Source organism: Agelaius tricolor, unplaced genomic scaffold, assembly GCF_023055355.1.
Source record: "Agelaius tricolor isolate 1412-34295 unplaced genomic scaffold, bAgeTri1.0.p SCAF_20, whole genome shotgun sequence".
NCBI lineage: Eukaryota > Metazoa > Chordata > Aves > Passeriformes > Icteridae > Agelaius > Agelaius tricolor.
Window position 1 is genome coordinate 1,455,001 of NW_027269280.1, and position 26,718 is coordinate 1,481,718.

Below are 26,718 nucleotides of genomic sequence, written 5' to 3' on the forward strand. Positions count from 1 at the left end.
AGCCCTGCAAAGTTAAAAAAACCACCTGAATGGTCAATGAAAGGAGAGATCATTTGTTTCCTGTTGAAACCTTTGCTGTTTACGTGGGCATGGACCATCCAGGGGGATGGCACAGGGTCCACACCTTGGAAAATGCCTGCAGGACGTGGGCCAGCAGCTCCAGTGCAATCCAAGCAGCAGCAAATGCTTTGCACCAAAACTCTGCAAAGCCTGCCAGCCTGCAAGCAGAGCAGACTCTCAGACCATTCTCTTTATTTCAGCTGGCCAAATAAATCAGGAGGAGACACCAGGGGGGAAATTTCCAGCGCTGCCTCTAATGGGTTTAACTTGAGAATGCCCACGACTGCTAAGCAGGGCTGAATGTCTGCTCCTGCAATAAACACCAGCCTAATCCTGCAGCTGTGTGCTCAGCAAAATCCCACTGCTTTCAGCAGGATCTGTGCCTCAGGGCTGGGACAGCAGAGGCAGGAGAGGGAAGTTCAGTGAAGATTTAAGCAGTCAGCTTAAATCCATTCATTCCTCACCCAGCACAGCTCTTCCTGCCTTTCTCACTGAAGCAAACACTGCAACTTCTCTGGTGCCAGATTCTCATCACCTCTTCTGTCATAGCCAGAAAAATGGCCACATAATCGAGAGGTCAGTCATTGCCCTTCTCTGGAGCTCGTGATCTGACCACCCTGCAAATCGTGTGCTACTCCTACTTTTGTGCCCTTATGAAGTGTTGGGTAGTTCTCTCCACTGCTGTCTGGGCTCTTCAGGCTCCTCAGTAGCTGAGGTGTTCTCCTGGGCACTGGAGGGCTTGAGCTGGAGCTGCCACAGTGTTTAGCACTCCCCTTGCTGCTGCCAGCAAGGCTTTTTCACTGGGTTATAAATCTGAGCTGATGGCATGCCTTTTCCCCACGAATATTTTTCAATTTCACCTGAAATCCACCAACACAGCAGCGTTCCTGGAAGTTCTTCATCTTGCAAATGATGGTTATTACAGAACAGGCATTTCCAGTAGGGAATGATGGGATCAGAGCTCAAAATCCCCACTGTCTCTGCCCTCCTTTTTCCCTGTCCACTTCTTCCTCGGGGAACATGATCTTCAGCAGGAATTGTTTCTTACTTAATTCAGAGCTGCTATGTACTGCAGCAGCCAGGTCTGCACAGGCTGAACAACCACCCAAAGCCATGGAATCACAGAGGCTTTGGGTTGGAAGAGACCTGGGTCACCTGGTCCAAGGCAGTGACACCTGAACCCTTCCTTGGCCCTGTTATTTGTCCCAGCAGAAGGAACTGAGGTCTGGCAGGGCTGAATGTCTCACACACACACACACACACACACACACAGCAGGGTTGTGTTACACCTACAGGAGAGGTCCAGGTCCTTTTCCCCAGGAATGTGTGCTCCAGTGTCCTGAGATTGTGTGTGGGATTGATGAATGCTCCAGGCAAAGCACTGGTTTTTAAACTGCCCAGTGTTTGAACGAGGGCTGAGGCAGGACTGCAAAGCTGACTGCGATTTTTAACTGCTCCTTTTCAAATGGCTGTGCTGAAAAAGCAGAGCCCCAGGCCCGTGTGAGGAGTGGGCCATGCTGAGGACAGACACACCTTTTGTTGGAGGTGACAGGGATCCTCCAGCCCTTGATCTGGCTGAGCTCGGTGTCAGAGATCTCGATCTGCAGCGGCAGCCGCGGGACCCAGACCGTCACCTCCAGCTGCGTGGTGAAATGCTGGTAGGTGAAGTTCACAATGGTGTCCACTTTGCTCTTCATCTCCTTGCCATTAACAAAGATGGAGTCACAGCTCTCAGAAACCTTAAAAAAAAACCATACATATATATAAAAAATTAGGAAATGAATAAAAGTTCCTGAGGAAGAACGAGGATGATACATGAGTGCTAAGACAACACTGCAAATCTAAGTCATGCATATTGCATTTCCAGTTCTCTAATTAGAAGCAAACAGTGATAAATGGACCCCAGGGAAAGAGTTGTGCTTTCCTCAAAGGATACTACTCAAACTACAAAAATAATTTAATGATGTTATATAACCCGTGTGAATCTTTTATATTAGGCAAATTAAACCCTTCATGAATCAAACTCCATGTGCATCAACGTTTATGTTTACAACTTGTTTAAAGAACCAGGAAAAAATGGGGCCATATGTTAGTAAGAAAAAGACTGACTCAGATCCATAAACCAGAATCTTTTCCCTTTTCCTTGAGCACTGTAATGCTGAAAGACAAAGATCCCCTTATGGCTCGTGAGCAGAAGTGCAGCAGAAGCATTATTTTTTAGAACTTCTCAGTAATTGTTTTAACAAAATGTATTCATAGTTGCTTCGTGGCATTCCATGAAATCACTGCTACAAGCAGCGTGTGGGCTGTGTACTACAACTCATCTGCCCTCTCGGCCCCAGGGATCTTCTGGCACAAAATCAAGGTCCTGAGCACAGATCTTATTGATACAAAACCATGATGCAGCAATTAATTCAATCTGCATCCTAGAAGACAGGACTCCTTTGTCAGGAAGGGGTTTCTAATATATTTATAACTCTGTGTGTGTGTGTGGTTTTAGCTATACAAACAGTATAGTTTTAGATACACAAACACCCAGCCGTGTGTAACATTCCTGTATATTATTCATGTACAATATTCATGTTTCTATCCATGTATAACACGAGTTATATAGCTGCATGTGTACATGTATTTTATCTTTATCTGGTTTGCATTCTGCCTTGAAGAGAGAAAGGAGATCATTTCCCACAGAGTCCATGGCTTCAGTGTGGTTTTAATCTTTTAAGCCCGCAGCTGATGAGATGTGGCTGTGTCCCTGGAATGCACTTTGTTCTCCTGTCAGGGCTGCTCTGTGTCACCTGTCCAAGGCTCTGGCACACAGGGATGCTGGCTGAGCCCGTGTTTAAATTCTGGTTTCCTGGAATTACTGAGATAACTCATGTAGGCTTCAGTGGGAAATAGGCTGAGACACAGGCTGGGTTCCCTCTGCAAACCTAGCTCACATCTTTTCAGATATTAACGGGGATTAGGGGTTACTGAGCCAAGAAAAAATCGAGAAAATCTCTGGCAGATGCTTTGTTTTGCTAAAAAAATACACAATTTTCAGATATGAAGTAAAATATCTGTCCTTCCATATTTGCCATATTCAAACCAGCTTCTCAGATCCTTTTCAATGTACTGAAATTACAATTGCTCATTTACAGAGGGGCTGAGCCAGGTGATGAAGGATGGGGCAAAGGAAACACAGTCCCTCTTCTGGAGAGAATACTCCTCCACATAAATGCTAAATGAACACAAGAATATAAAAATAATAAATCTAGATAATCTGATAAAGAGCTTAAAATGGACTTCAGGCTCAGGAGTACCACAAATGAGATGGAGCATACTTGGAATCTTTTTTTCCCCTCCCTCATAATGTGTCATGAGTGTCTCTGGAAAGTTTAAGCACATTAAGCAAGCCCATTAATTGAATGAGCAGTTGAGATTCTAAACCATAAAGCTTACATCGAGGGAGTTATGTGAGAATTAATACAAGACAGAAATAATTAAGAAAACTCAAAGAGGGAGGGATAAACATCAAGGCCGGATCAGGGGAATAACTAATATCTGACAAGACAGCAGCTAATTCTTCAGATTCTCTTCTTGCTGCACCAAATGTTCTTGTCAGCAGGCAAGAAAGGTGCTAAATTAGGGAACTGAAAATGGACATTAATTGTAGCTATAAAAATATCAGTCTAGTGTTGGAATACTGGATGCTGAGAATTTTAAACTTTCTGTGCTGAAAGGCACAGACCCCCAAGAGAACACTGCTCTTGACCTGAGGCCATGGAGAAGCTTCCAAAATGGAATGATAGCACTGGGATTGTGGGTGAGGGGTTTGACTAGAAGTGTGTAATATCACAGGGTGGAAAACTTAGAGTTTAAGGGTTTAGAATATAACAATATATGTAGAGCAAGATGGAGATTTTAGGGTGGAGGCTGGTCCTTCTTCTTCACCTTCTTCTCCCTTCTTCACCACGGGTCTGGGTGGTTTTGTGTAATTGGACAGAACAGTCCGCAGTGCGGGACACAAGGGATTAGTTATTGGGTTAAAAGTGAAAATAATTTAGGTGCCATCTCTTAATTGGATAGTTTAGCCTTAAAAGACCTTGTAGAGAAAGACAGTTGGCCATTTTGTAGCTTGTTAGTAGAAGGCTGTAGAACTCAGGACTTGTATGTAGATAAGAAATAATGAACATCTGCGTTTGAACACAGAACACGGTCTGGAGTGCCTCAATGCTGACCTTGGCAGAGCAGACACGAAGCCAAGAGCCAGCAGTGAGTGGTGCCTGGTGTGGGGACACTGCTGAGGCTGGGACCTCTCTGGAGACACAGAGCCGGAAAGGAAAAATCCCAGGGAAAATAAAGAAGAAAGAAAAAAGGAAGAAAAAAGAACTTGGGCATCCCTAGACGCTGGTGAAACAGTTTGGAGCAGAACGTGGATTCTGGACACCCTCGAGACGGGAACTGGGGAGGAGAAACGGACGGCGAGAAGTGAGGTATGATTTACGTTCTTCAGGGTTAACCACAGACAGATAATGGGAAACATGAGATCAGAGAGAGATGCCTTAGATCTCCTACATTCAATGGGCAGGGAACATCCCACGGCTGTCCCAAGCGACCAACTAAAAAATCTTTTACGCTGGGTGCAGAACAGTTTCCAAACGCAGATCCAGGGGCTCTTTTCGATCCCTTTCTCTGGGACTCTGTGAATCTAAGACCATACAATGCCGCTACGCTAGAGAAAACAGCAGCAGCAAAAGTTCTTCTCGCATGTAGGGTGGTCTGTGAGGTTCCAGCCGGCAGAAGCCATGCACAGAAGCGGCACAAGGGGCTAATGAGGTAATCAGCGCCCAGCCTCAGCCCGTGCGGGCCCTCCTCAGCCGGCGCGGCCCAGAGCGGCGGGACGGGCAGCGCCCGTGGCCCCGCTCCAGCAGCGTCGGCACAGATCGCTCCCCACGGCTCCCCCAGGGACAGGGGACATGCCAGCCTTGCGAGGCGCTCCCCACAGCCGGGGGAACCCCCGAGTTACCGGGGAGAAGCCCGGGAGCGGGCGGGCCCGTCCCCGGTGCGCGGCCGCCTGGAACCGCGGAAAGCGCGCAGGGTCCGCAAGCTGCGCGGGCAGCGACCGCACAGACCGCCCCGGGTACGCAAAGCCACCGCAAGCAGCGCAAACCGCGGCTCCCTTCTGCCCGGAGGGAGCGGAGCGGCACCCGCGGCGGTTTTTAACTAACAAACGTGGCTTTAGCTTCAGGCAGTGCGCAGGGCCCGGCGGGGACGGGCCAGGGGCACACGGAGGTGGCGGGAGGACAGGGGGCCCTCGGGACGGGCGGATGGAATCTCGGACCGGGGGTGGCAAGCACAGAGCCAGAGATCACAAACGGCGCTTCTTTACTGCCCACAGACCCAGAGATCACAAACAGCGCTTCTGTACTGCCCACAGACCCAGAGATCACAAACAGCGCTTCTTTACTGCCCATAGGTGCGGCGCGGCGAGTCCCTTCCCCGCCCGCTCGCTCCCAAACCCAAGCTCGGAGCCACCTCTCCCGAGCCATTCCGGCACCGCCCGTGGCCCCGCCTCCCGGCCTGTCAATCACTCATTAGTGCAGCTCAGAGGCTGCGCACGGAACGTGCCCTTCCCACATAATGGCGGCGTCCTGCACACCTATTCCGTACAGAAAAATGGCGGCGCTCTGTGCACTTCCGTAATTTGTATACGTACTTTCGCTAACGCCATTTTGTGACCAACAAGACGTTAAACCTCCTGCTGCAGCGCCACCTCTGGCCAAGTCTATTATTGCACCCTCCCATTCTAATAATGTACAGCAACAAATGCAACCAGCAATTCCTCACAGAGAGGGGTGTTATGGATACGCATTGTAATAGTGGCTTTTCGCAAATATTAAAATAGATTTTATATCTATCATGTTAAAGTAACTGTGTTATAAAGATATAGTTTGCATTTCTACCGTTAATTAAGCTTAGACATAGTAGTGAAATAGTATATATACTATATAATATATAATATGAACTATAATATAATATATACTATATAGTATATATTATATTATATATTATATGTTATATATACTATACATATAATAATATATAAAATATATAATATATATTATTATACTATCTATTATATAATAATAGATAATAGATAATATATATATTATATATACTATTAGTATTATAGTATACTATATATACTATAACACATATAAGTATGTGTTATAGATACATATTATAATATTGGCTTTTCGCAAATATGAAAATGGATTTTTTAATGTGTGATGTTAAAGTAACTTTGTCATAAATATATGGTTTTTATTTCTAAATGCCCAGTGAACCATATGGTTCAGAGCTCAGGATTCACTCAGGTGTATCTCCCAGAAAATAGCCCAGCCTGGATAAGAAAACTTGAAGAGAGCCATTGTTGTTTCAGTTCTCTATATAGAATTTGAGTTTACTCTGTTAAGTACAAGCATATCAGACAATTCAAAGGAAAATCCAGCTGAATCCCATCACAAAGCAGGATAGACTAAAGCTCACATGAGGAAGCCTCTGTTTCTCTCACACATATTTCATTACTGCCCTGTTTCTTTCACTCACCTCACTACAACTGGTGCTAAAAAGTAGACTTAGCTCATCTGAAGGAAATGAGGACCTTGTGCATGGATAGAAAATGTCCAGCACTCCTTTTTCCCTTGGGACTCACTACAGAGCCAGGACAAAGAGCTGATTCCATGCTGGAGCTGTGATTCCATGGCAGCACCACTGTTCCTTCTCGCTGCTCTAGAGGGAATGGAGCACCCCTTGAGCCCTGGGGACTGCACCCTCTGGCCAGGGCCCTGCAGCAATGTCCCCCTGCACTTTCTCTCCTTTTCAGCCCCCTCCAAACCCTCCAGCCACTCTCTGCCTGTCAGAGGTGCTGGGGATGCTGCTGGAAGGGGAACTGGTCCCAGTGCTGCCTGCTCCCATCAGAGCTGCTGGGCTTTGCCTGAGCAGGTGACTTCCACACAGAATTCCTTTGAGCTGCTGCTTCTGAGGGAACAAAGAGGGAAAAGGCTCTTAAATCTCTCCTACAAACACTACACAGTGAGAAGAATCAGCAAAAGCATAGAATGCCACCCTCTCATGTAAAATACACGGAGCAAGGCTGTTTAAAGCAGTCTGTCACCATCCATTGTCAGCTGCCTGGCAGCCCCAGCAAGTGCTGTTTGAGACAGTTTGCAGGGGAGCAGGCCAGCCACCGTGTGCTCCCATATGCAGGTCAAGAGAAAGAGAGCTTCAATTAACCTCTCAGGGCTTTGAAGCAGGTGGTTGGCTCCAATCCCCACAAGTAATTGTAAAAAAGCTCAATTTGCCCTGTACAGTCTATGACAGCCTCCTCACTTTAGGCTAATCCAGACCAGAGGAAGAGAGCAGTTTGGGAGGAGTAATTGGGAAACCATTTGATGTTCAGGTCACAAAGGTTTCTGCACCCTTTGGGGGAGGAGGTAAAACAGAGGGGATGTGAACTGACAGGAAAACAACAGATGCCTGCTTGTGGCTCATCTCTGCATGCAGGGTCTGCTCCAAGCTCCTTCCTCACCCTCAGCTGGCAGGTCATCCTGCAAGGAGCCCTCACAGGAGACAAGACAGCCACAGTCCCCTGGCTGTTTATTATTCAGGAGGTTTTTGGTCGTGCTGAAACCCTGCTGGGCACAACCATTTTCCTCCACACTCTCTAGCGTGGGAGGGGAGAGCAAGATCTGCTTCAGCAGAGACCTGGCCACAGCAACATCCATCTCCTGTCTGCAGCACCTCGGGGGGCCCAGCCCACCCCTCATCCCCAGGGTCGTCCTTTTTCACCCTCGGGCAAACACTTCTCACTGATATTTACACACAGCTGTGTACGGACATGGATAATGAATTATAAAGGAGAAACTCCTACCCGAAGGAATGAATTCAGTGCAAAGTAATGCTGCCTAAGAGGATGTGAGACCAAGCACAGTGCAAAGCTGTCCTGCGGCACTTCTCCACCTGTGAGTTTTTGACACGAACCCCACAAAGGGATGGTGCTAATTTTACAACCCATTTAAAGAAAACTGAGGCAGACACCATGTGTGTCAGAATTTGGTCTAACACAGAATCTTTTCAGCTGAAAAACTCAGCCATTTGGTTATCCACTCAGGTCCCCAGGTAATTTAAATTTGAAGTTCAGGTTCACCCTTGAGAAGAGGTGCTTGCTGCCAAAAGAGCCTTCACCACTGCTTCAGAAACACTGGATTTACAAGAGGAGGTTTTTGCTTGGGGTCAAGATCTACTTGTCTTTAAAAATACCTGATGGGTGTGCAGACTGCAGAGTTGTAACCCTGATTTTTCTCATTCATTTCTCATCCCTTGCCTGCCTGTCTCCCCTAAATAGCAAGGGGCAGAAAGATGTGCCTCATGTCTTGAGACAAAACAAAATGTATTCCCAAACCCTTTTTAGATAAGAAACGATGGTTTTGTTTAAATTCAGAATTGTGCCTGACAGCAGTCAGTCTAATGAATGAGAGGCTTCTTGTTTTGGCTGCAGCTGTGTGTTATGTCATGACATGACAATTATCCAAGCTCTCACCCACATTCGTGTGTTGAGTGATAAAATCAAAACTTTTCATAAGATTTTGTTACTCTTTTAAAATTAAAACAAATTGGCCACGATTGAATGACAGTTGTGCCCAGAGGTGACCAACACCCTGTCCTGTTTGAATTCCAGCTCTGCCCAAAGGTGACCAACACTCTGTCCTGTTTGAATGACAAACACATTGTCCCATTTGAATTCCAGCTTTCCCCAAAGGTGACAAACACCTTGTCCTGTTTTTGGATGACAAACACCCAGTCCTGTTTGGATGACAGGCACACTGTCCTGTTTGGATGACAAACAGGCTGTCCCATTTGAATTCCAGCTCTGCCCAAAGATGACCAACACCCAGTCCTGGTTTTGGATGACAAGCGCCCTATGCTGTTTTTGGATGACAAGTACCCAGTCCTGTTTGGATGACCAACACCCAGTCCTGTTTTTGGATGACAAGCACCCTATGCTGTTTTTGGATGACAAGCACCCAGTCCTGTTTGGACGACAAGCACCCAGTCCTGTTTTTGGATGACAAACACTCTGTCCTGTTTGGATGACAAACACTCTGTCCTGTTTGGATGACAAGCACCCAGTCCTGTTTGGATGACAAGCACCCAGTCCTGTTTTTGGATGACAAGCACCCAGTCCTGTTTGGATGACCAACACCATGTCCTGTTTTTGGATGACAAGCACCCTGTCCTGTTTGGATGACAAGCACCCAGTCCTGTTTGGATGACAAGCACCCTGTCCTGTTTTTGGATGACAAGCACCCAGTCCTGTTCCAGGTGTGTGTGGCAGTGCCAGTGCCCTGTGCCACCCTGTGCTGTTGTCACCTGCTGGGGCTCCTTGGGCTGATCCCTGAGGCTCTGGTCCCACCTGCACAGGTAGCACAGAGCTGTGTGAAGCTCCCAGAGCCCACCAGGACCCAGCCAGGTGAGGGGCACCGTGTGCTGAGGGGTCATGGCCCTTGCCTGCCACCTCTGTCTGTGCCCCTCACAAATCACCCCGGGTCCAAGCCCCGTAAAAGGTGCCAGGCCTCACAAAGATCTCTTTCTTTCCTACAAGCAGGGATTTTTCCATGCAGATAATTCTCACAATAGTTCTGCCTCCCCCTGCCCCAGCTCATCTTGTGCACTGGGGTCTGCAGATATTGCCTGCAAGCAATTTGAGGCAAATGGTAGATCAAGAATATACAGAGTAAAGGATGGCAAATGACATGATGCTGGAATTTAAACTAATAAAACAAGAGGTTTTATTCCCTTTTAATCTTCCACATGTGCAGAAGAGTCTTGGAAGTGTCATTTTTGAAGCATTCTTTTCCCGTTAATTTGTTTTTATTGGCAAATCAGGTCTCCAAGTACTGTTCTCTGAAATAACTGCTGTAGTTTCAGATAGGAGTGTTGTTTTTAGGAATCCCCTGAGATATATTCTGAGCTTTCTTTCCTACTTAGAAACGATAGCCAGAGTTTAAGTCGAGTATTCCCCATCCCATGTGCTCGATACGTGTTTGTTTTTCATCTTATCACTGAATAATAACGTTCCACAGGAACAGGACACAAACTGCCTGGCTCACAGCAGTCCAACAGCTACACTTACCAACAGGATTAGAAGGATTTCCCCCTCCCTACCACCAGCTTTCACTGGAGAAAAGGTAAAAAGTGAGATAGGTCAAGGTGAGCCTGAAGCGGTTCCAATGCTCCTCATCCTAAGCAGTCTTTAATTGCAACATCCACCAGGAATTAAACCCAGGCTGGTCACATCATCTGCCAGCAGGAACAGGGCTGTCTTTGGGTTGGTTATTTGCAGATACATCTGCTCTTTTTTTAATTACCCAAAGGCTTGATCTTAAAACTGCTGAAGTCAATCCAAACAAATCAAATGGAGGATGATCCAGTACCAGAGTTTCACTGGTTAGCAGCCATTTCCAAAACTACACAACCAAACCCATTGGGAAGTCCAGGCTATTTTGAAATTATCCTTTTGTAATAGTCTTTCTTCCCAGTTTTATTGTTCTAAAGGAGTAAAGCAGGAGATCCAAAACTCATATCTGGACTTGTAGTGTCTCTAATGAGAGACAGAAGCATGGCCTAGCAACTGCTTGGAGTTGGAGGAGCACAGAGGCTGCCACAGACCCAGTTTAAAGCCCCCAAAATAATCCCTAGTGAGCTGCAAGAACATCACAGCACAGCCAGGAGCACCATCCCTGTGCCTGCCAGGCAGGGCTGTCCTAAGAGCACTTCTGGCAGGGTAAAAGTGCAGCCTGTGATTTACACCCAGCCTGACTGGAACAACCAGGAGGTAGCAGCAAGGATGAAAGGAAAATCCTTCATCCAGGAAAGCACAGATCTGGAAAAGCAGATAATTTACTGGAGTGCTGTGTGTTCAAGAGACCAGAAAACCTCGAGCAGGGGGTTTGTGGAGGGGGAGCAGCAGTTCCACAGAGCTGGTGTGGATACCAAGGGAGCAGCAGCAGGACCACAGAGCTGCTGAACCCTCGTGCTGCAGTGAAAGAAGGCTCTGCTCATTTTCTCTGAGGATCAGTGTTTAACACTGCTGAGGAACAGAAGCAGGAAATTGAGGGAGGAGGGAGATGAGCCCAGGTATAGCCTGTGATGATGTGAATGGGTGTTTGAAGTTTTAAGAGTGGTTTTAGCATTTAACCCCCATTGAAACGCACTGAACTAGAGGGAAGGACAGCGTGGCAGACATTAACATTTGGGTTTAACAATACAGACAATTGCTGAGCCTTAGAGAAGGTGCACTGATCCATGAATGCACGATGAGAGTTTAAAAACCTGCTGAACGGAACGGAGTGTGCACTATTCAAAAACTGTTGATCTGTGCAAAATTATTAAATAACACTTGAGATGTGCCAGGATTGCAGTCCCAGGTGCAGAGCAGCTGCTCCCCTTCTCTCCCCAGCACGGTGCAGGGGCGTTCCTGCTGGAGAGGAGAAGTTTGGCAGGGGCACAGCTCCAGAGGGGAAGGTGGGTGAGCACTCACACTGCAGCCTGCTGCTGAATTCCAGCTCAGCAGCAACCCCTGAGCACCCACAGCACACAGCAAGGGCAGCTGCTCCACTTGCCTCCTGATTGATTACGGAGAGGGAATACTGAGAGCGAATGGGGAGCAGCTAAAGCAGTACATGGGGGCTGCCAAAATGTTCTCTGCTTCACGAAATGAGATCCTCTACCCATCGGCTGAGATTTTAATTAACAAAAATCAAGTTGAGGAATTCTATTGGAATGAAAAATTCCTGTTTCTGCTCTCTCATCACCGTGTGCAGACTGAGAAAGAGAGATTATCTGCACTAGGTGAGCTCCATGGCCATGTTAAGATGAAGAGAAGAGAAGAGAAGAGAAGAGAAGAGAAGAGAAGAGAAGAGAAGAGAAGAGAAGAGAAGAGAAGAGAAGAGAAGAGAAGAGAAGAGAAGAGAAGAGAAGAGAAAAGAGAAGAGAGAGAATGCCTTTGCTCATGGTACCTGGGACAGGCAGTGGTTGGTCCCCCAGGAATGTCACCTGCCCTGCAGGAAAAGAAATGCTGCTCAATACCAAGAACCAAATGCTGGAGGTGGCTGTGTTGGTGCTGCTCAATACCAAGAACCAAATGCTAGAGGTGGCTGTGTTGGTGCTGCTCAATACCAAGAACCAAATGCTAGAGGTGGCTGTGTTGGTGCTCCTGAATACCCAGAACCAAATGCTAGAGGTGGCTGTGTTGGTGCTGCTCAATATCCAGAACCAAATGCTAGAGGTGGCTGTGTTGGTGTTCATTAATACCCAGAGCCAAATGCTAGAGGTGGCTGTGTTGGTGCTGGTTAATACCCAGAGCCAAATGCTAGAGGTGGCTGTGTTGGTGTTCATTAATACCCAGAACCAAATGCTAGAGGTGGCTGTGTTGGTGCTCATTAACACCCAGAGCCAAATGCTAGAGGTGGCTGTGTTGGTGCTGATTAATACCCAGAGCCAAATGCTAGAGATGGCTGTGTTGGTGCTCATTAACACCCAGAACCAAATGCTAGAGGTGGCTGTGTTGGTGCTCATTAACACCCAGAACCAAATGCTAGGGGTGGCTGTGTTGGTGCTGCTCAATACCCAGAGCCAAATGCTAGAGGTGGCTGTGTTGGTGCTCATTAACACCCAGAGCCAAATGCTAGAGATGGCTGTGTTGGTGCTGTTTAATACCCAGAACCAAATGCTAGAGGTGGCTGTGTTGGTGCTGCTCAATACCCAGAGCCAAATGCTAGAGGTGGCTGTGTTGGTGCTGATTAATACCCAGAGCCAAATGCTAGAGGTGGCTGTGTTGGTGCTGGTTAATACCCAGAACCAAATGCTAGAGGTGGCTGTGTTGGTGCTGCTCAATACCCAGAGCCAAATGCTAGAGGTGGCTGTGTTGGTGCTGCTCAATACCCAGAGCCAAATGCTAGAGGTGGCTGTGTTGGTGCTGCTCAATACCCAGAACCAAATGCTAGAGGTGGCTGTGTTGGTGCTGCTCAATACCCAGAACCAAATGCTAGAGGTGGCTGTGTTGGTGCTGCTCTGAGCACAGCGCTGCTGCAGGGGGTGGGGAACCAGAGGGACTCTGCTGAGATGTGTGAAAGAGAACGGGATGGCAGGGACACAGCCTGCCTCTGAAAATCTGATCCAGCCCTTGTTGAAGCAAGTGAGAGACTTTCTCCTGCTTTACTGGCCCCAGACCAGGAGTTTTCAGGGCTGTGAGGACTTCACTGTCTATTGTAATGCAGTGACAGCCAACTGTGACACAAGCTTGGAACAAAGACTTGCAGGCAGTGTGGTTCTGGAGGCTCAAGCTCTCTGCTGTGTCACACTTCAAGTTGTTTGGACCAACTGCAATTATCCCTTGATGGAGCAGCAGTTCCACTGCCAGGATGCAGCAGAGCAGGTGCACATGAAGCAAGTTCAAGCTGATTTCAGTCTCAGAACAGTTTGTGTTTAGGGAAAGCTTCAGGAATACTTTTTTCTTCCCATTCAATCACTACTTTTGTTGGTAATGAGAACACACGGAGCAGAGCTTAGAGCAGGATGTCCTTTCTTCCTTACCCACTTGTGATCAAACTCCTGTCAGTCCCACTCTTGCTCCGTGAGTTTCTGTTTCTTTGGAGCAGTCTCACGTGCAAGCCAGTCTGGCTCCTGCTGGTCTTGTCAGCATCCTTCCATCCAGGCTGCTCATCTCCACCAGACATCTCCATTCCCAGCACTGGGACACAGGATCTCTCACCAGCACCAATCCCAAGCACACGCTCTCGTCTGAGGTGGATTTGCTCAAATGTTTGATCCTTCCACTTGTGCAGATAAGGCATTACCAGCACTCGTTAGTTTATGTAAACATCCACATTTTTCATATTCATCAGCTGCTATCCCAGAAGGGCTCAAGAGCTGTTTCTGTGCTGAAACCCCAGCAGATGGTACCAGCTCCTTCTTGCACCCATCTAATTGCAAACACGGAACCTGCTCTGTAAAAGCTGTTAATTAGGTGAAAATAACACATATGTTTGAGCTGTAAGCTAAGGTGGGTTTTCCCCCCCTCTCTGTTTTCCCCCAACTGAATTGCCCACACAAATGGGGTTATAAACTGACAGAATAATTTGCAGATGGGCGAGAGAAGTAAGAAGGGAAAATACTCAGGCAGCATCAGATGTAACATTCCTTGCAGAATAATGGGCTTTAAAAGTCATTTTCTGTGCACTAAGTAAACTAAATGTTCATGATTCATGGCTCTAATCCCTGTGACTGAAATTTAAGATCTAAAGCTCCATGAAATTAAAGAAAAAGAAACAATTACATGCATATTCATTCAATTTCATGTATTGCGTATCCTTCAAGTTTTCAAAAACATTTTAACAGGGGGGAACAGAAGTTTCTAAAGACTGTGCTTGAGAAAACCCAGCAGATGAGCTCTAACTGCTGAAGCCAAGCACCCTTCTGTGCCTGCTGGCTCCTCAGCATTCCTGGGGAATGCAAATATTCCATAGGTGAGACAAGACAGGGTGCACAAAGCTCAGGGCACCGAGTGAGCAGAGCCCTCGTGCAGGACAGCTCAGCCTTGCCCAGCTGCAGAGGAGCACAGGGGAGCAGAGCAGGTGCCCATCAATGCCTGAGCTGCCCCTGCAGGAGCCCTCATCAGGCCTGAAGTTTGAGCTTTCATCTTTTCCAGATTCTGTACTGTGTCAGTGTGCATTTCTGAACTCCATATAAAGTGCCAGCAGCTCTCCTCACAGCTCAGGCACACAGAACAATCCTTTTCCTCCTTTCCTCAGGCACACAGAACAATCCTTTTCCTCTCCTCATGCACACAGAACAATCCTTTTCCTCCTCTCCTCAGTCCCACAGAACAATCCTTTTCCAGCCCCAGAACCAAGGACAGCTGCAGCTCCAGCCCCAAAAAGTGCAATCAACAGGGAATGGAGGGGAGCAAACTGGGAGGATGAGACTGCACAACCTGGAGCTGGAATCAGACAATGAACCCAATATGGAAATGGACCAAAACTGATAAAAGTGTGAAAACTCATGAAATGCCATCCAGCTTGGGTGTAGCCCTGGCTGAGCTCCTGCACTGCCCAAAGTGCATCCTTTGAAGGCCTTTTAGTAAATCCCTGCTTTATTAATTTAACTCTGCACAACCTCTGTTCTAGGCAGCCTCTCAAGGTGTCCCTCAAGGAGAAGGAGCCCCAGGTGCTGCTCCTCCTGCCATGGGACAGAGCATCCCTTCCCCAGGGCTGCCATGGGAGTGTGGCAACAACAACAACAACACTGCAAAGCCCCCAAGAGCAGACAGACAGGCTCTGAAGCTTGGGAGCTTAACAGCATTAAGAGCAATGTCTTAAGTCATGAATATTTGCCACACTAATCTAGCCTTTAATCTTCTCCCAGTAACACAAGGATACACCATCATTATCCCAAAGGATCAACAGAAAACCAGAAAAAATCCCCAGAAAGCTCTTGGATACACAACAGCACACTTTTGTTTTGTACAGATAACTCTGGCCCTGTGCTTAGACAGTGCTGCATCGACATTCATAAGTCTTTCCAGTTAGTTTTTAGTCTCTGAGCCACAAATAATTCATTAATTAGTGAAAAAAGGACTTTAGGACAGACAACACAGGCAAGAAAAGCAGCCCTTAAACTGCATTTATTCAGCCAAGTGCTTCAATAGAATTATTTGGAGAGAAGGTCAAGAGTCTTTACCTAAAAATTACTTTTCTCCTCTGGTCTTCTGAGACTGGACTATAGTGGACTGCCTTGCTCATCTAATCCAGGAGGGCACAGAGGATCAGCATTAGGAGAGGCTCCCTGGCCAGGAAAGTGCTCTGGAATTTCCTTCTGGACTGTGCCAGGCCTGATCTGTGCTCCATGGACAGCACTCACAGGGAATATTCCTCAGGGAAACACAGGGAGCTCCCCTGGACCAGAGACTGGAAAGGAAAAGTCCCTATGTAACAAAAATATGGAAAATCTGCTGCTCACACCAGCAGCTGCCTCTGTGTTGTGCACCTGGAGCAGGAGAGGAGTGAATTGTCCCTCTGTGCAGGAAGGAGCAGAGACTGGAACAGAACAAATCCTGCAGGGGCTGTTCAGGAGAAAGCTCAGGGTGACCCCTGCTCTGCCCTCTCTGCTCTTCCACTTCCATTGTGCCAGGAAATCCAGACTCCAACGAGGGTGAAAGCAGCACATCCCAACCTCTGCAGAGCAGAATATCTTAATAATTACAAACAATTATTTATAATTACGTATATTTATAATTACAAACGTAATTATACCGAGGTAATTACAAATGCCTGGTGCAACTGTAATAGGGATGTTTGGCTGCTGCAGTGCTACAGTGAATGAGCTGCACTGAATGTTCTGGCACTGCTGGGCACTGATGCTGGGCTCCCACCCCAAGACCAGCAGGAGTGAGGGGGCTCTGACATCTCCAACATCTCCCACATCTCCCTTTCCTCCTGCAGGGACAGGCTGGAGCTGCTGTGCTGCCCTTGAGGTGTCCTGCAGAGTGTTGGGGACATGGCCTTGCCAGGGGTGACACCTTTCCCTGTAGTGAGATGGGGAAATGGCCTTGCTAAGGGTGACACCTTTCCCTGCAGTGTGATGGGACATGGCCTTGCTAAGGGTGACACCTTTCCCTGCAGTGTGATGGGACAAGGCCTTACCAAGGGTGACACCTTTCCCTGCAGTGTGATGGGGACATGGCCTTGCTAAGGGTGACACCTTTCCCTGCAGTGTGATGGGGACATGGCCTTGCTAAGGGTGTCACCTTTCCCTGCAGTGTGATGGGACAAGGCCTTGCCAAGGGTGACACCTTTCCCTGCAGTGTGATGGGGACATTGCCAGGGGTGACACCTTTCCCTGCACAGTGATGGGACATGGCCTTGCTAAGGGTGACACCTTTCCCTGCACAGTGCTGGGACATGGCCTTGCCAGGGGTGACACCTTTCCTTGCAGTGTGATGGGGACATTGCCAAGGGTGACACCTTTCCCTGCAGTGTGATGGGGACATGGCCTTGCCAGGGGTGACACCTTTCCCTGCACAGTGCTGGGACATGGCCTTGCTAAGGGTGACACCTTTCCCTGCAGTGTGATGGGGACATGGCCTTGCTAAGGGTGACACCTTTCCCTGCACAGTGCTGGGGACAAGGCCTTGCTAAGGGTGACACCTTTCCCTGCAGTGTGATGGGGAAATGGCCTTGCTAAGGGTGACACCTTTCCCGGCACAGTGATGGGACATGGCCTTGCCAAGGGTGACACCTTTCCCTGCACAGTGCTGGGACATGGCCTTGTCAGGGGTGACACCTTTCCCTGCACAGTGCTGGGGACATGGCCTTGTCAGGGGTGACACCTTTCCCTGCACAGTGCTGGGACATGGCCTTGCTAAGGGTGTCACCTTTCCCTGCACAGTGCTGGGACATGGCCTTGCCAAGGGTGACACCTTTCCCTGCAGTGTGATGGGGACATGGCCTTGCCAGGGGTGACACCTTTCCCTGCACAGTGCTGGGGACATTGCCAGGGGTGACACCTTTCCCTGCACAGTGCTGGGGACATTGCCAGGGGTGACACCTTTCCCTGCACAGTGCTGTCCAAACCCACCCATCCAGCCCCACACACCTGCCACGAGCCACTGAGGGGGTTTGTGTTCCTCTGGGGATTCCCTGTGAGCCATCCATGGGGATTTTACAGAAGAATGAACTGGCACAATCCCTCTTTTTCCCAAGGAGGGAACACAGCCTGTCAAACCCCTGAGGACGTGTCATAGGTGGCTCCAAGGGACACATGTGGCACAAGGGTGGCAGGTCCAAAACTCCCAAAATCACAGCAAAAAGATTCTGCAGACCTCATGGCAGAAAACAAAACAAACCGCAGACTTTTCCTCTTTTAAGAACTTTTAAAAAAACCTACTCACAGTGAGAACAAATGTTAAAATGCCACATTCCGGGTGACACAAAATCTGCCTTTTTTCACGGAGCTCTTCAGAAACCATGACTTATTGAAATCAATACTTCACTATTGACTTTCACTTACAGGCAGAGATTGAATTATCAGAAAAACCAGCGCAGAGCTGCCTGAGTCCTGCACTGTGCTCTCACTGGAGCATTTTTGATCCAAAGCCTGCATGACACATGTGGACTGGGCTTCTCTCTCATCCAACAACACCCTGTTAAAATCCATTTACAAACGAGCTGGCCTTCCTATCTGTCAGTCTTTCTGCCATGGACTGGTATGAACCCTGTCTAAATGCCAAGACAGATCTGTAAAGTTCTTCAGTTCCCCCCTGGAATCTGGGCACAAACAACTGTTCCAGCTCATGCATGAAAGGTAAGTGACAAACTGCAGAGTGCTGCCATAAGTTTGCTCTTGTACTTTAGGATTTTTCCTCTTTTCTTTTGTTTTTCAACATCTTCCCTTAGGGCTGTGTAGATACAGGAAAACGTGCCATGGTGAAAGAAGAGAAAAACAGGGCAAGAGTGGGAAAATGTTTCTGCCTTCTCTTCATTTCATCACAAGGGAAGTTTATGTAAAAGCTATATGAGACATAAAAATACATCCCCAGAATCACAGAAAACCTATAAATCTGACTCCTTTACCAGAAATTATGACTTCTCTTTCCTAACCAGAAGATTTACAGGTGCCACACAAACAGAAAAGGCTTCCAGATTGTGTCTGGAAAGGAAATGATGTCATTAAAAATGGTGCTTTGTTAAAAGTCCCTAGAAAAACAGATGGGAAAAGCCTGTGTTAAAAATGCCTGGAAGAAGAGGCAGGGCAAGCAGAATGAGAACAAAGTAATCAGGCAACCAAGCAGGCTGAGAGCACCAGGGAGTGCCCCTGGATGAGCTGGACATTGCTCAGGCTGGATTTGGGTAAAAATAAATTGCAGTTTTCCACGTGCTGCAGGCTCTGGTCCATTCTTTGCTGTGGTTGTACCCAGACTGGTTCAGGCAGCAGAGATTTATTTGAATTTTAGTCACATTGCCAGGCCCAAGGGGGTTTGCTCAGAGGGACATGGTCAGAGAGCAGGCACAGAGGTGCAACCCAGATGTGAACATCCCATGCACAGACACAGAAATTCCTTCCCATGAAACCCCAGGTCCCTCTCTTACTTTCATCTCCTACTTGCTAGAGCTACAAAAGAACAAGCTAATGCGAAGGACAGATTTAATTTCTTAATTAATGCACAACTTTCCTTTGTGCTGCTGCTCTCTGGAGACACTTCCTCCCCATCCCCACGAACCAAACTGCAAACCAGTGCTGGGATTGCCCCATTTCTGCCCAAGCAGAACACGAGTCCTGTGCAGCATTTGCATCCCAGGCATCCCTGCTGCAGGTGCTGCACTGTGCTTTTATTCTCTGTGCAATCAGCACTGAAGGCTCAATAGATTTTGCCTTTATTTTCTAGAAGAGCCTCCTGCTCCCTGTCTTCTTTTAGTTTTTCTTAATAGTGGCTTCTCAGCTGACATCACCTGGATTTTTTCCCAGTGTTTGTGCTGCAGGTGCCCTTTGGAGGCTGTGGTAGGACAGCTGTCATCTCCTCCTCTGCAGCTTCACTTCCTATTTCATCCCAAAATCTTCAAATAGTTCCTTGCCTTGATCTCCCACTCCTGTGGCAAAGGAGGGTTTGGTGAAGTTCTGTCTGGGATTTTAACCATGCTTGCTGCCAAAACCCATACATTTTTTTCTGTCCATTTGGCTTATTCTGAGATATTTTCATATTCTTGCCAGCCTTTCAAGGAGGGCTCCTGAGTTTGAAGGAAATTCTTTCTGCTGTCAGAAATCTCATCCTTATGGCAGGACACCCCTGCAGCAGGGGCTCTGAGGTCAGTTTGTGGTGACCCAAGCCATCAGCCCCTTTAACCCTGTTCAAGTCTCATGTTTCATGCAGGTCAGAGATGCAGCCCTGTTGATTTCACTGGAGACAGGACCCTTCTCTGTGGCACTGAGAAATTTGGCTTTCAGCACTTTGCTGCCTTCACTGCTGCCCAGCACTGCAGAAGGTCTCCAGCCCTCAGAGAGCTGTGCTCAGGGCACCTGCACTTCTTGATTCAGCATCTCATTCTCGTGCAGATTCCAATGCCCCTCCATGCTGCCCTTCAGCTCTGGCTGCACACTGCACTTCAAGGGGATCGTGCAGAAAATATTTTATTCAGAGCAGAATAACCCAAATTCACTTCTGTGCCCCCGTGCTGCTGGCTGGAAAACACACTGGGACCTGGAGGGTGCACCTCACACACCTGTTGCTCTGGTTTTTAAAGTTTTTCTAAGCTTTTTGATCTTTACATTCTTGTAACGAACTTTCTCACACACTTTCTGTAAATAACTCATTGTTTTGCATTCTTTTATGGAAGAAGAAAAATCTGAGGGACTGTTGGTTTGTGCAGTGTCACTGGAGAGGTGGCACTGTCATTCTCCAACCCACTGTCACTTTTGGAAATCTAGAAATGTTAGAGTCACAAATTAAACTACCCTCTTTTTTACCTTAGAGAGCTGTGTGTCTGTGTTGTTTTATTTTGTGTCCTGTAGTGACACACACCTGGCAGCACCTGAAAGGAGCACCCAAGAGCCTTGGAAAGGATTTGGTGCAAAGCATCCATTTCTTGAGAGGTGAAAAGCCCCCCCAGTTGTGACAGATTGTACCTATGGGCACCTCCTGCTCCTTGGAGAGCAGCACAGGCACAGTGCCTGCAGCTACAGCCCAGGGCTCAGGAAAGGCTGCACCAGCATTCTGGGAAGGGATGAGGTGCTCCAGTAAAATTCCTGCTTTTCAGGATACCTTCTGTTTCTTTTCCTTATTTCACTTCTTGCCTGTCAGTCTCACCCCAGCCTTCTTTATTTAGAATCACCTTCATTTTCAGGTACCACAGGCTTTTCCCTGAGCCTGCAGCTCTTCCTGAACTCCCAGTGACAGACAGAAAAAATTATTTGAAAGACAGGCAGCAGCAGCCCCCTTCAGGATCTCTTCAGTGTCACTGAACAGAATCCCTGACTCTCACAAGGTCAGCAGCCTTCTCTGAGGAGCCACACTCCTGTACAAAACCATCTGTGCTTTCCTCAAATGGGCCAAAGCTTGGAGGCATCTTCTAACAAGAATTCTGGGGATCAAAGTTGGCAATAATAGATTTTTCCTCAGCAGAACTGGTTACACAAGATGAAAATATCAATAATAGCATAAGGCAATGAAACAAGCCCCACTGTCACGTTTGTGAGGAACAGAAGGTCTCAGCAAATGGCTTGTCTGGGAGATTTCAGACCCACCAACAGCCCTGCAAACAGCAAACGAGCTGGGACTCCAACAATTCCAGTGCTGAGGTGTCCACAGCATCCACACAACAATTCCAATGCTGTTGGAATCCACGGCATCCACACAACAATTCCAGTGCTGAGGCATCCACAGCATCCACACAACAATTCCAGTGCTGAGGCATCCACAGAATCCACACAACAATTCCAGGGCTGTGGCATCCACAGCATCCACACAACAATTCCAGGGCTGTTGGAATCCACAGCATCCACACAACAATTCCAGGGCTGTGGAATCCACAGCATCCACACAACAATTCCAGTGCTGAGGTGTCCACAGCAGGGCTGGGCAGCATCCACACCCTGTGGGCTGTCACTCTGTGCAGGGCCAGCACCAAGGAAAAGCCTCTCAGGGTCTGAGCTCTCCATGGCAGCACGGCTGATGGATCCTCCCCATGGAAATGCACTCAGGGTCCAGCTGCAGCCCTGGGGCTTTCTCCCTGTGTCCCCTTGCATGAGGACACCAAAGCCATCCCTGGTGCTCTGCAGGAGCAGGGGGACCCTGGGGAGCTGCAGGATGGGCTGGAGGGAGGAAACACAGCCCTGCCCTAAGGGTACAGGATCTGCAGCTGCTGTTCCCCTTTATCCTTTCTCTCCTTCCGTGCCACTTTGCCTCTGCTTTTTGTCCTCAGATCCTGATCTTCACTTAGCAATTGTGAAAATATTTTCTTGGCATTTATAGTACACAAAATGTGCTTAAAAACACAGCAATGAAGCATTTACTCCAAGGAAGGACTTTCTCATTTCACTCTCATAATCTCTCATGCTAAACTCACTGCAGGTTGGGGAAATCTGGAAGTCTCCAGCTTCTGTGTGGCAGGAACTATTTAAGTCTGCAGATTTCCAGTATGGCTGGTTTGAAATCTTTTATTTGTGGGGTGGCAATAAAAGATGTGGAGAGAAAATCTCCCCTGGCAACATGTACTCTTGAAAGGCCCTTTCAAAGCAAACATCCCAGCAGTAAGAAATGCTTCAGCATGCCACGTTCCCATCTTCCCCTTCCTTCCCTCTCCACCTCCCCAGCCTGTGCTCTTTGCATTGGAATAATGAATTTCTTTGTGCCCCATCTTACAAAAGTGTTTCACATCACCTCCATGCACTTGGCTGGGGAAGACCCTGCAATCACAAGTTCTGTTCTCTCACACAGCACTGCAAGTATTTCATGTTTCTTTGAAGCCAAGTGTTATCAGCTGGCCATGTAATATTCAGTTTTGGGGAGGAAAAAAAAAAAGATGATTGTATTCTGAAATACTGATTGCATCAAATGGCAACTAGATTGTGAGACAGTAATCATGCTGAGCTCAGGCGATTAAAAACTCACTTGGAAAATTGCTGCTTGCTGAGCCTTTATGGAAAGAAATGAATTAAGAAGGGAAACAATAAGGAAGGGCATACATTAATTTGGCTCTGCAGTGCCTAATGCTGATTGTAAGAGATCTAAGGAAGAACTGTGTGTCTTAAGGATTTCCTCTTATGTTTCCAGAAGGAAACCTGAGAGCCACCGGAGGGGGATTGCAAATTAAATCCTAACAGCAATCTCAGAAGCAGCAATTGGAAAGGAGCAAATAAATAAACAATATAAATAGGAGCTAGCACTTCCTGCTAGGAGCTCCTCTTTTGTGACAATGCCTCTCACACAAAGGAGTGCCCTTGCTGGCAGCCCTGCAATCTCATCCATCCCTGGTCCCTGCTGAGCTGTGCTGGGGGTTTGCACAAGGAGCTCACCACAGGATGAGCTCCCTGGTCTCTGTGTTGCAGCTCTTGTGCTGTTGCAGCTCCCTGGTCTCTGTGCTGTAGCCAGCTCTGTGGGGCTCCTGTGCAGCTGCAGGGCAGAGCTGCAGGACAGAGATGAAGGACAGAGCTGCAGGGCAGAGCTGCAGGACAGAGATGAAGGACAGAGATGAAGGACAGAGATGAAGGACAGAGATGAAGGACAGAGCTGCAGGACAGAGATGAAGGAAGGACAGAGATGAAGGACAGAGATGAAGGACAGACCTGCAGGGCAGAGATGAAGGACAGAGCTGCAGGACAGAGATGCAGGGAGACCTGCAGGGCAGAGCTGCAGGGCAGAGCTGCAGGGCAGAGATGAAGGAAGGACAGAGATGAAGGACAGAGCTGCAGGACAGAGATGAAGGACAGAGCTGCAGGACAGAGCTGCAGGGAGAGCTGCAGGGCAGAGCTGCAGGACAGAGATGAAGGACAGAGCTGCAGGGCAGAGATGAAGGACAGAGCTGCAGGGCAGAGCTGCAGAGCAGGGAGACCTGCAGGGAGACCAGAGCAGGGAGACCTGCAGGGCAGAGCTGCAGGGCAGAGCTGCAGGGCAGGCACTGTGTGCACAGCACTGGCACTCAGGGCTGAGCACACTGCAGGCAATCTGAATAATCCATCAAATGAACGCCCAGGCCCGTGCCAGGAAGGGAAATGTTCTCTCCCAGCCTCTTGCTGACACCTCCACCAGTTCAGGGCTCTCTGCTCATTGCCCCCTGTGGCTCACAAGGGATTTTGGGCCAGGCTGACACTGGGGGGAGATTTCACCCTCGGCCCAGCAGTTTCCATATCCATCCCTATGGCCTTGGATGCTCTTTTTGCCTCCCCTTTTGCTGCCAGACTCTGGTTTTGTACCATGGGTTTGGGTTTGACTCTAAACTTCCGTGTTTTTAAATGAAACCAAGTTTTTGCCATTCCATTGTGAACGGAGCTGCAGCAGATGTAAAACCAAAGTGCTGATCACTGTCTGGAACACCAGGGTGACTGAGGCTGCAGGGATGGCCCTGTCAGAGCCAGGGCTGGGAGCTGACTGCTCTCCCTGAACACAATGCCCATTTGTTCCTGAACCATGGAGCACTTCCAGTGCTTTTCCTCAGGAGAAATTCATCAAAGGAGTAAAACTCAACAACTTAATATTAACAAAAACGGATTCGTTTTCACAGTGAATTTGATGGAAAGCTGCTTAATTCCCCAGCCAAGCATCACAGAGTTCCAAATCTGTCCCTCAACTTCTTCTTGAACAGACGCAAACTTTAAAGTTTAATTGCCACTTAACACTTTTGATATTTTAAAATATTTACCTGGACCATTCTCCAATAGCCTGGCTCGACTCACAAAAACAACTCTAGCAATTCAAGTCTTAGATGTGGGAGTAAATGTCTTGGTACAGTGCCATGAGTATAAATCAGACCTTAAAAATTGACAAAACAAAACAAAATGCAAGATCCTGACATTTATTTAACCATTGAAGCCACTGCTCAAACTGAAGCTGAGGCACCCTCTTCCCAGAGCGTGCAATTAATTGGAATAGGAGAAAAACCACACCCCAGTGCAACTCTGCCATACTTCAGGCAAATGGAAAAAGAAATCCATTTATAACTTCACTTTATTCTTTCATCCTCATTTAATGAGTTGTCTGACTCAATAACTCAGCATTAAGCACGATTCTGTAAGGCTGGGTTTTCCCCATTCCCCTCAGAATCCCAATCCAACCTAGGTGTTAATTCTCCTCCTGTTCCTGATCCTGTGAAGAGCACCAAACCAGCTTTCACTCTGAATTCCAGTTCCATATAATGAGAATGCAAAACCATAAATAACTAAAAACCTAGCAGGAGAAAGCTGCCTTTGCCCACAGAGGAGGAAGGGAGCTGGTTACTGTCAACAGTAGCTGCTTCTTCTGTCAAATAAATTAACTGTACTTCAAACTGATGGTGCCATGGCAGCCTCCTCATCTCCATCTCCAACTCCAATTCAATCTCAAGGGAGAGCATCTCAGAACACGCTACTAAAGCACAGGTGTGGGTGAGCTAAACCACAGAAATAAACACCCAAACTGCCTTCAGAACCCCACTGTGACCCACAGAGCTGGGGAAACTCAGAGCTTTGGCTCTGCCAGTGCAAATCACTGCTGAGCTGCCCCAGTGCTGCAGACAGGTAGAGATAGAATAAAAGAAAGGCTTTATAAAATAGAGTTCAGGGCCTGCTGCTCTAGCTAAGCTAGCAGGCAGCTTGTAAGTCCCCATGTGAAAAAATCAGAGGAATGACATCCAGTTTGCATAACAATCTGTTCTTGTGGAGAAAAATAGGGTGCACCTGTAATAACAAAAGATCTGTCCCATGAGAATCCGTGAAGAAACTATGTAAACTAACCAAAAATAGAGGGATTTGATGGATATACCCACGGCGAGTAAACTGAGTTTCAGTGTATTGTTAGCCAATTAGATTTAACACGGTGCTTTCTGGTATTTCCTATAAATATGAGCTTTGTGAATAAGGAATTGGCTTTTCTGTCTGATTCTGCTGTGACACCTCAGCCCCAGGCTCTCTGGAAATGGAGGCACCTGGGGGTGGGTGCATTGTCACACAGGTGGTGCTGCCCCAGGCCCTGCTCTGGCTCAGGAGGGGATGCTCTGCCCCCCTCCAGCTCCCACATCAGGCAGGGCAGCCCAGAAAGGCTTTGCTCCATCCAGGGCTGACAGCTAATGGCTGCTTTAACTCTGACACCAGCAAACTGTGCCCTCTGCACGCCCCTGTCACTCCCCTGCCTGTCACACACACTGGCAGGACCTCAGCTGAGAGCACAGCTTGGCCCCAGGGTTTTGATGACAATGGGAATCTGAATTAATTTGCTCAAGCAGAATGATAGTTCAAGAGGTGTGAAAGCCTCGGAATCATGAGGTTCACAGAGCTGCAATTAGAATATTTAAATGGCCAGCTAGGATAAAGTCTACAAAGTACAGCTTGTGTCCTACAGAATCTGGAGGAGAAGCCTGTAAAAGTTTGTCATTTTCTCCCAGCAACAGCTACTTATGGCTGCCTTTATTGAGCGTGGACTTTGTTCATTTACTCGTGCATTTCTTACTATAAAATATTCCGAGTTTATCCTGAGCAATGCCATGGTTTGGGTGATGATTGTTTCCCAGGACTGGGATCCGTGCCCTTTGCATTTCTGCTCTCAGAGCAGCCAAATGCTAAGCCATAGAATTGTTTTCTTCCTCTGAAGTAGCAGCTGGTGCCTTGGAAGACACCATAAGCATCTCTGCCGAAATCTGTGTAATTGCACATGTCGGTGTGGTCTGCTCTGAGCGAATCCTTCTCCCAGACAAAACACTGTTTTCTCAAGCTGGCTTTGAAGGCTGTGTGTGTTCAAATATAGCTTCAGGAAGGCACACACATATATTTTGCTATAAACTGTGTACAACGTGTGCTGTATACAGAATATTAATGCCTCAATATGTGATTTTGTGCGACTGCCTCGCTGGCATCCTTATTGCTCTACATGGA

At 47.7% G+C, this 26,718-nt stretch overlaps 1 protein-coding gene across 1 annotated transcript in view; it reads right to left on the reverse strand.

Moving 5' to 3' along the window:
• LOC139598496 (transmembrane protein 132B-like) overlaps positions 1 to 26,718 on the reverse strand; it is a 223,746-nt gene that overhangs the window by 11,972 nt on the left and 185,056 nt on the right. The window contains exon 6 of the mRNA XM_071444944.1: positions 1,594 to 1,799. Coding sequence (XP_071301045.1) covers positions 1,594 to 1,799 — 206 coding nt within the window. The remainder of the gene's footprint in view (positions 1 to 1,593; positions 1,800 to 26,718) is intronic.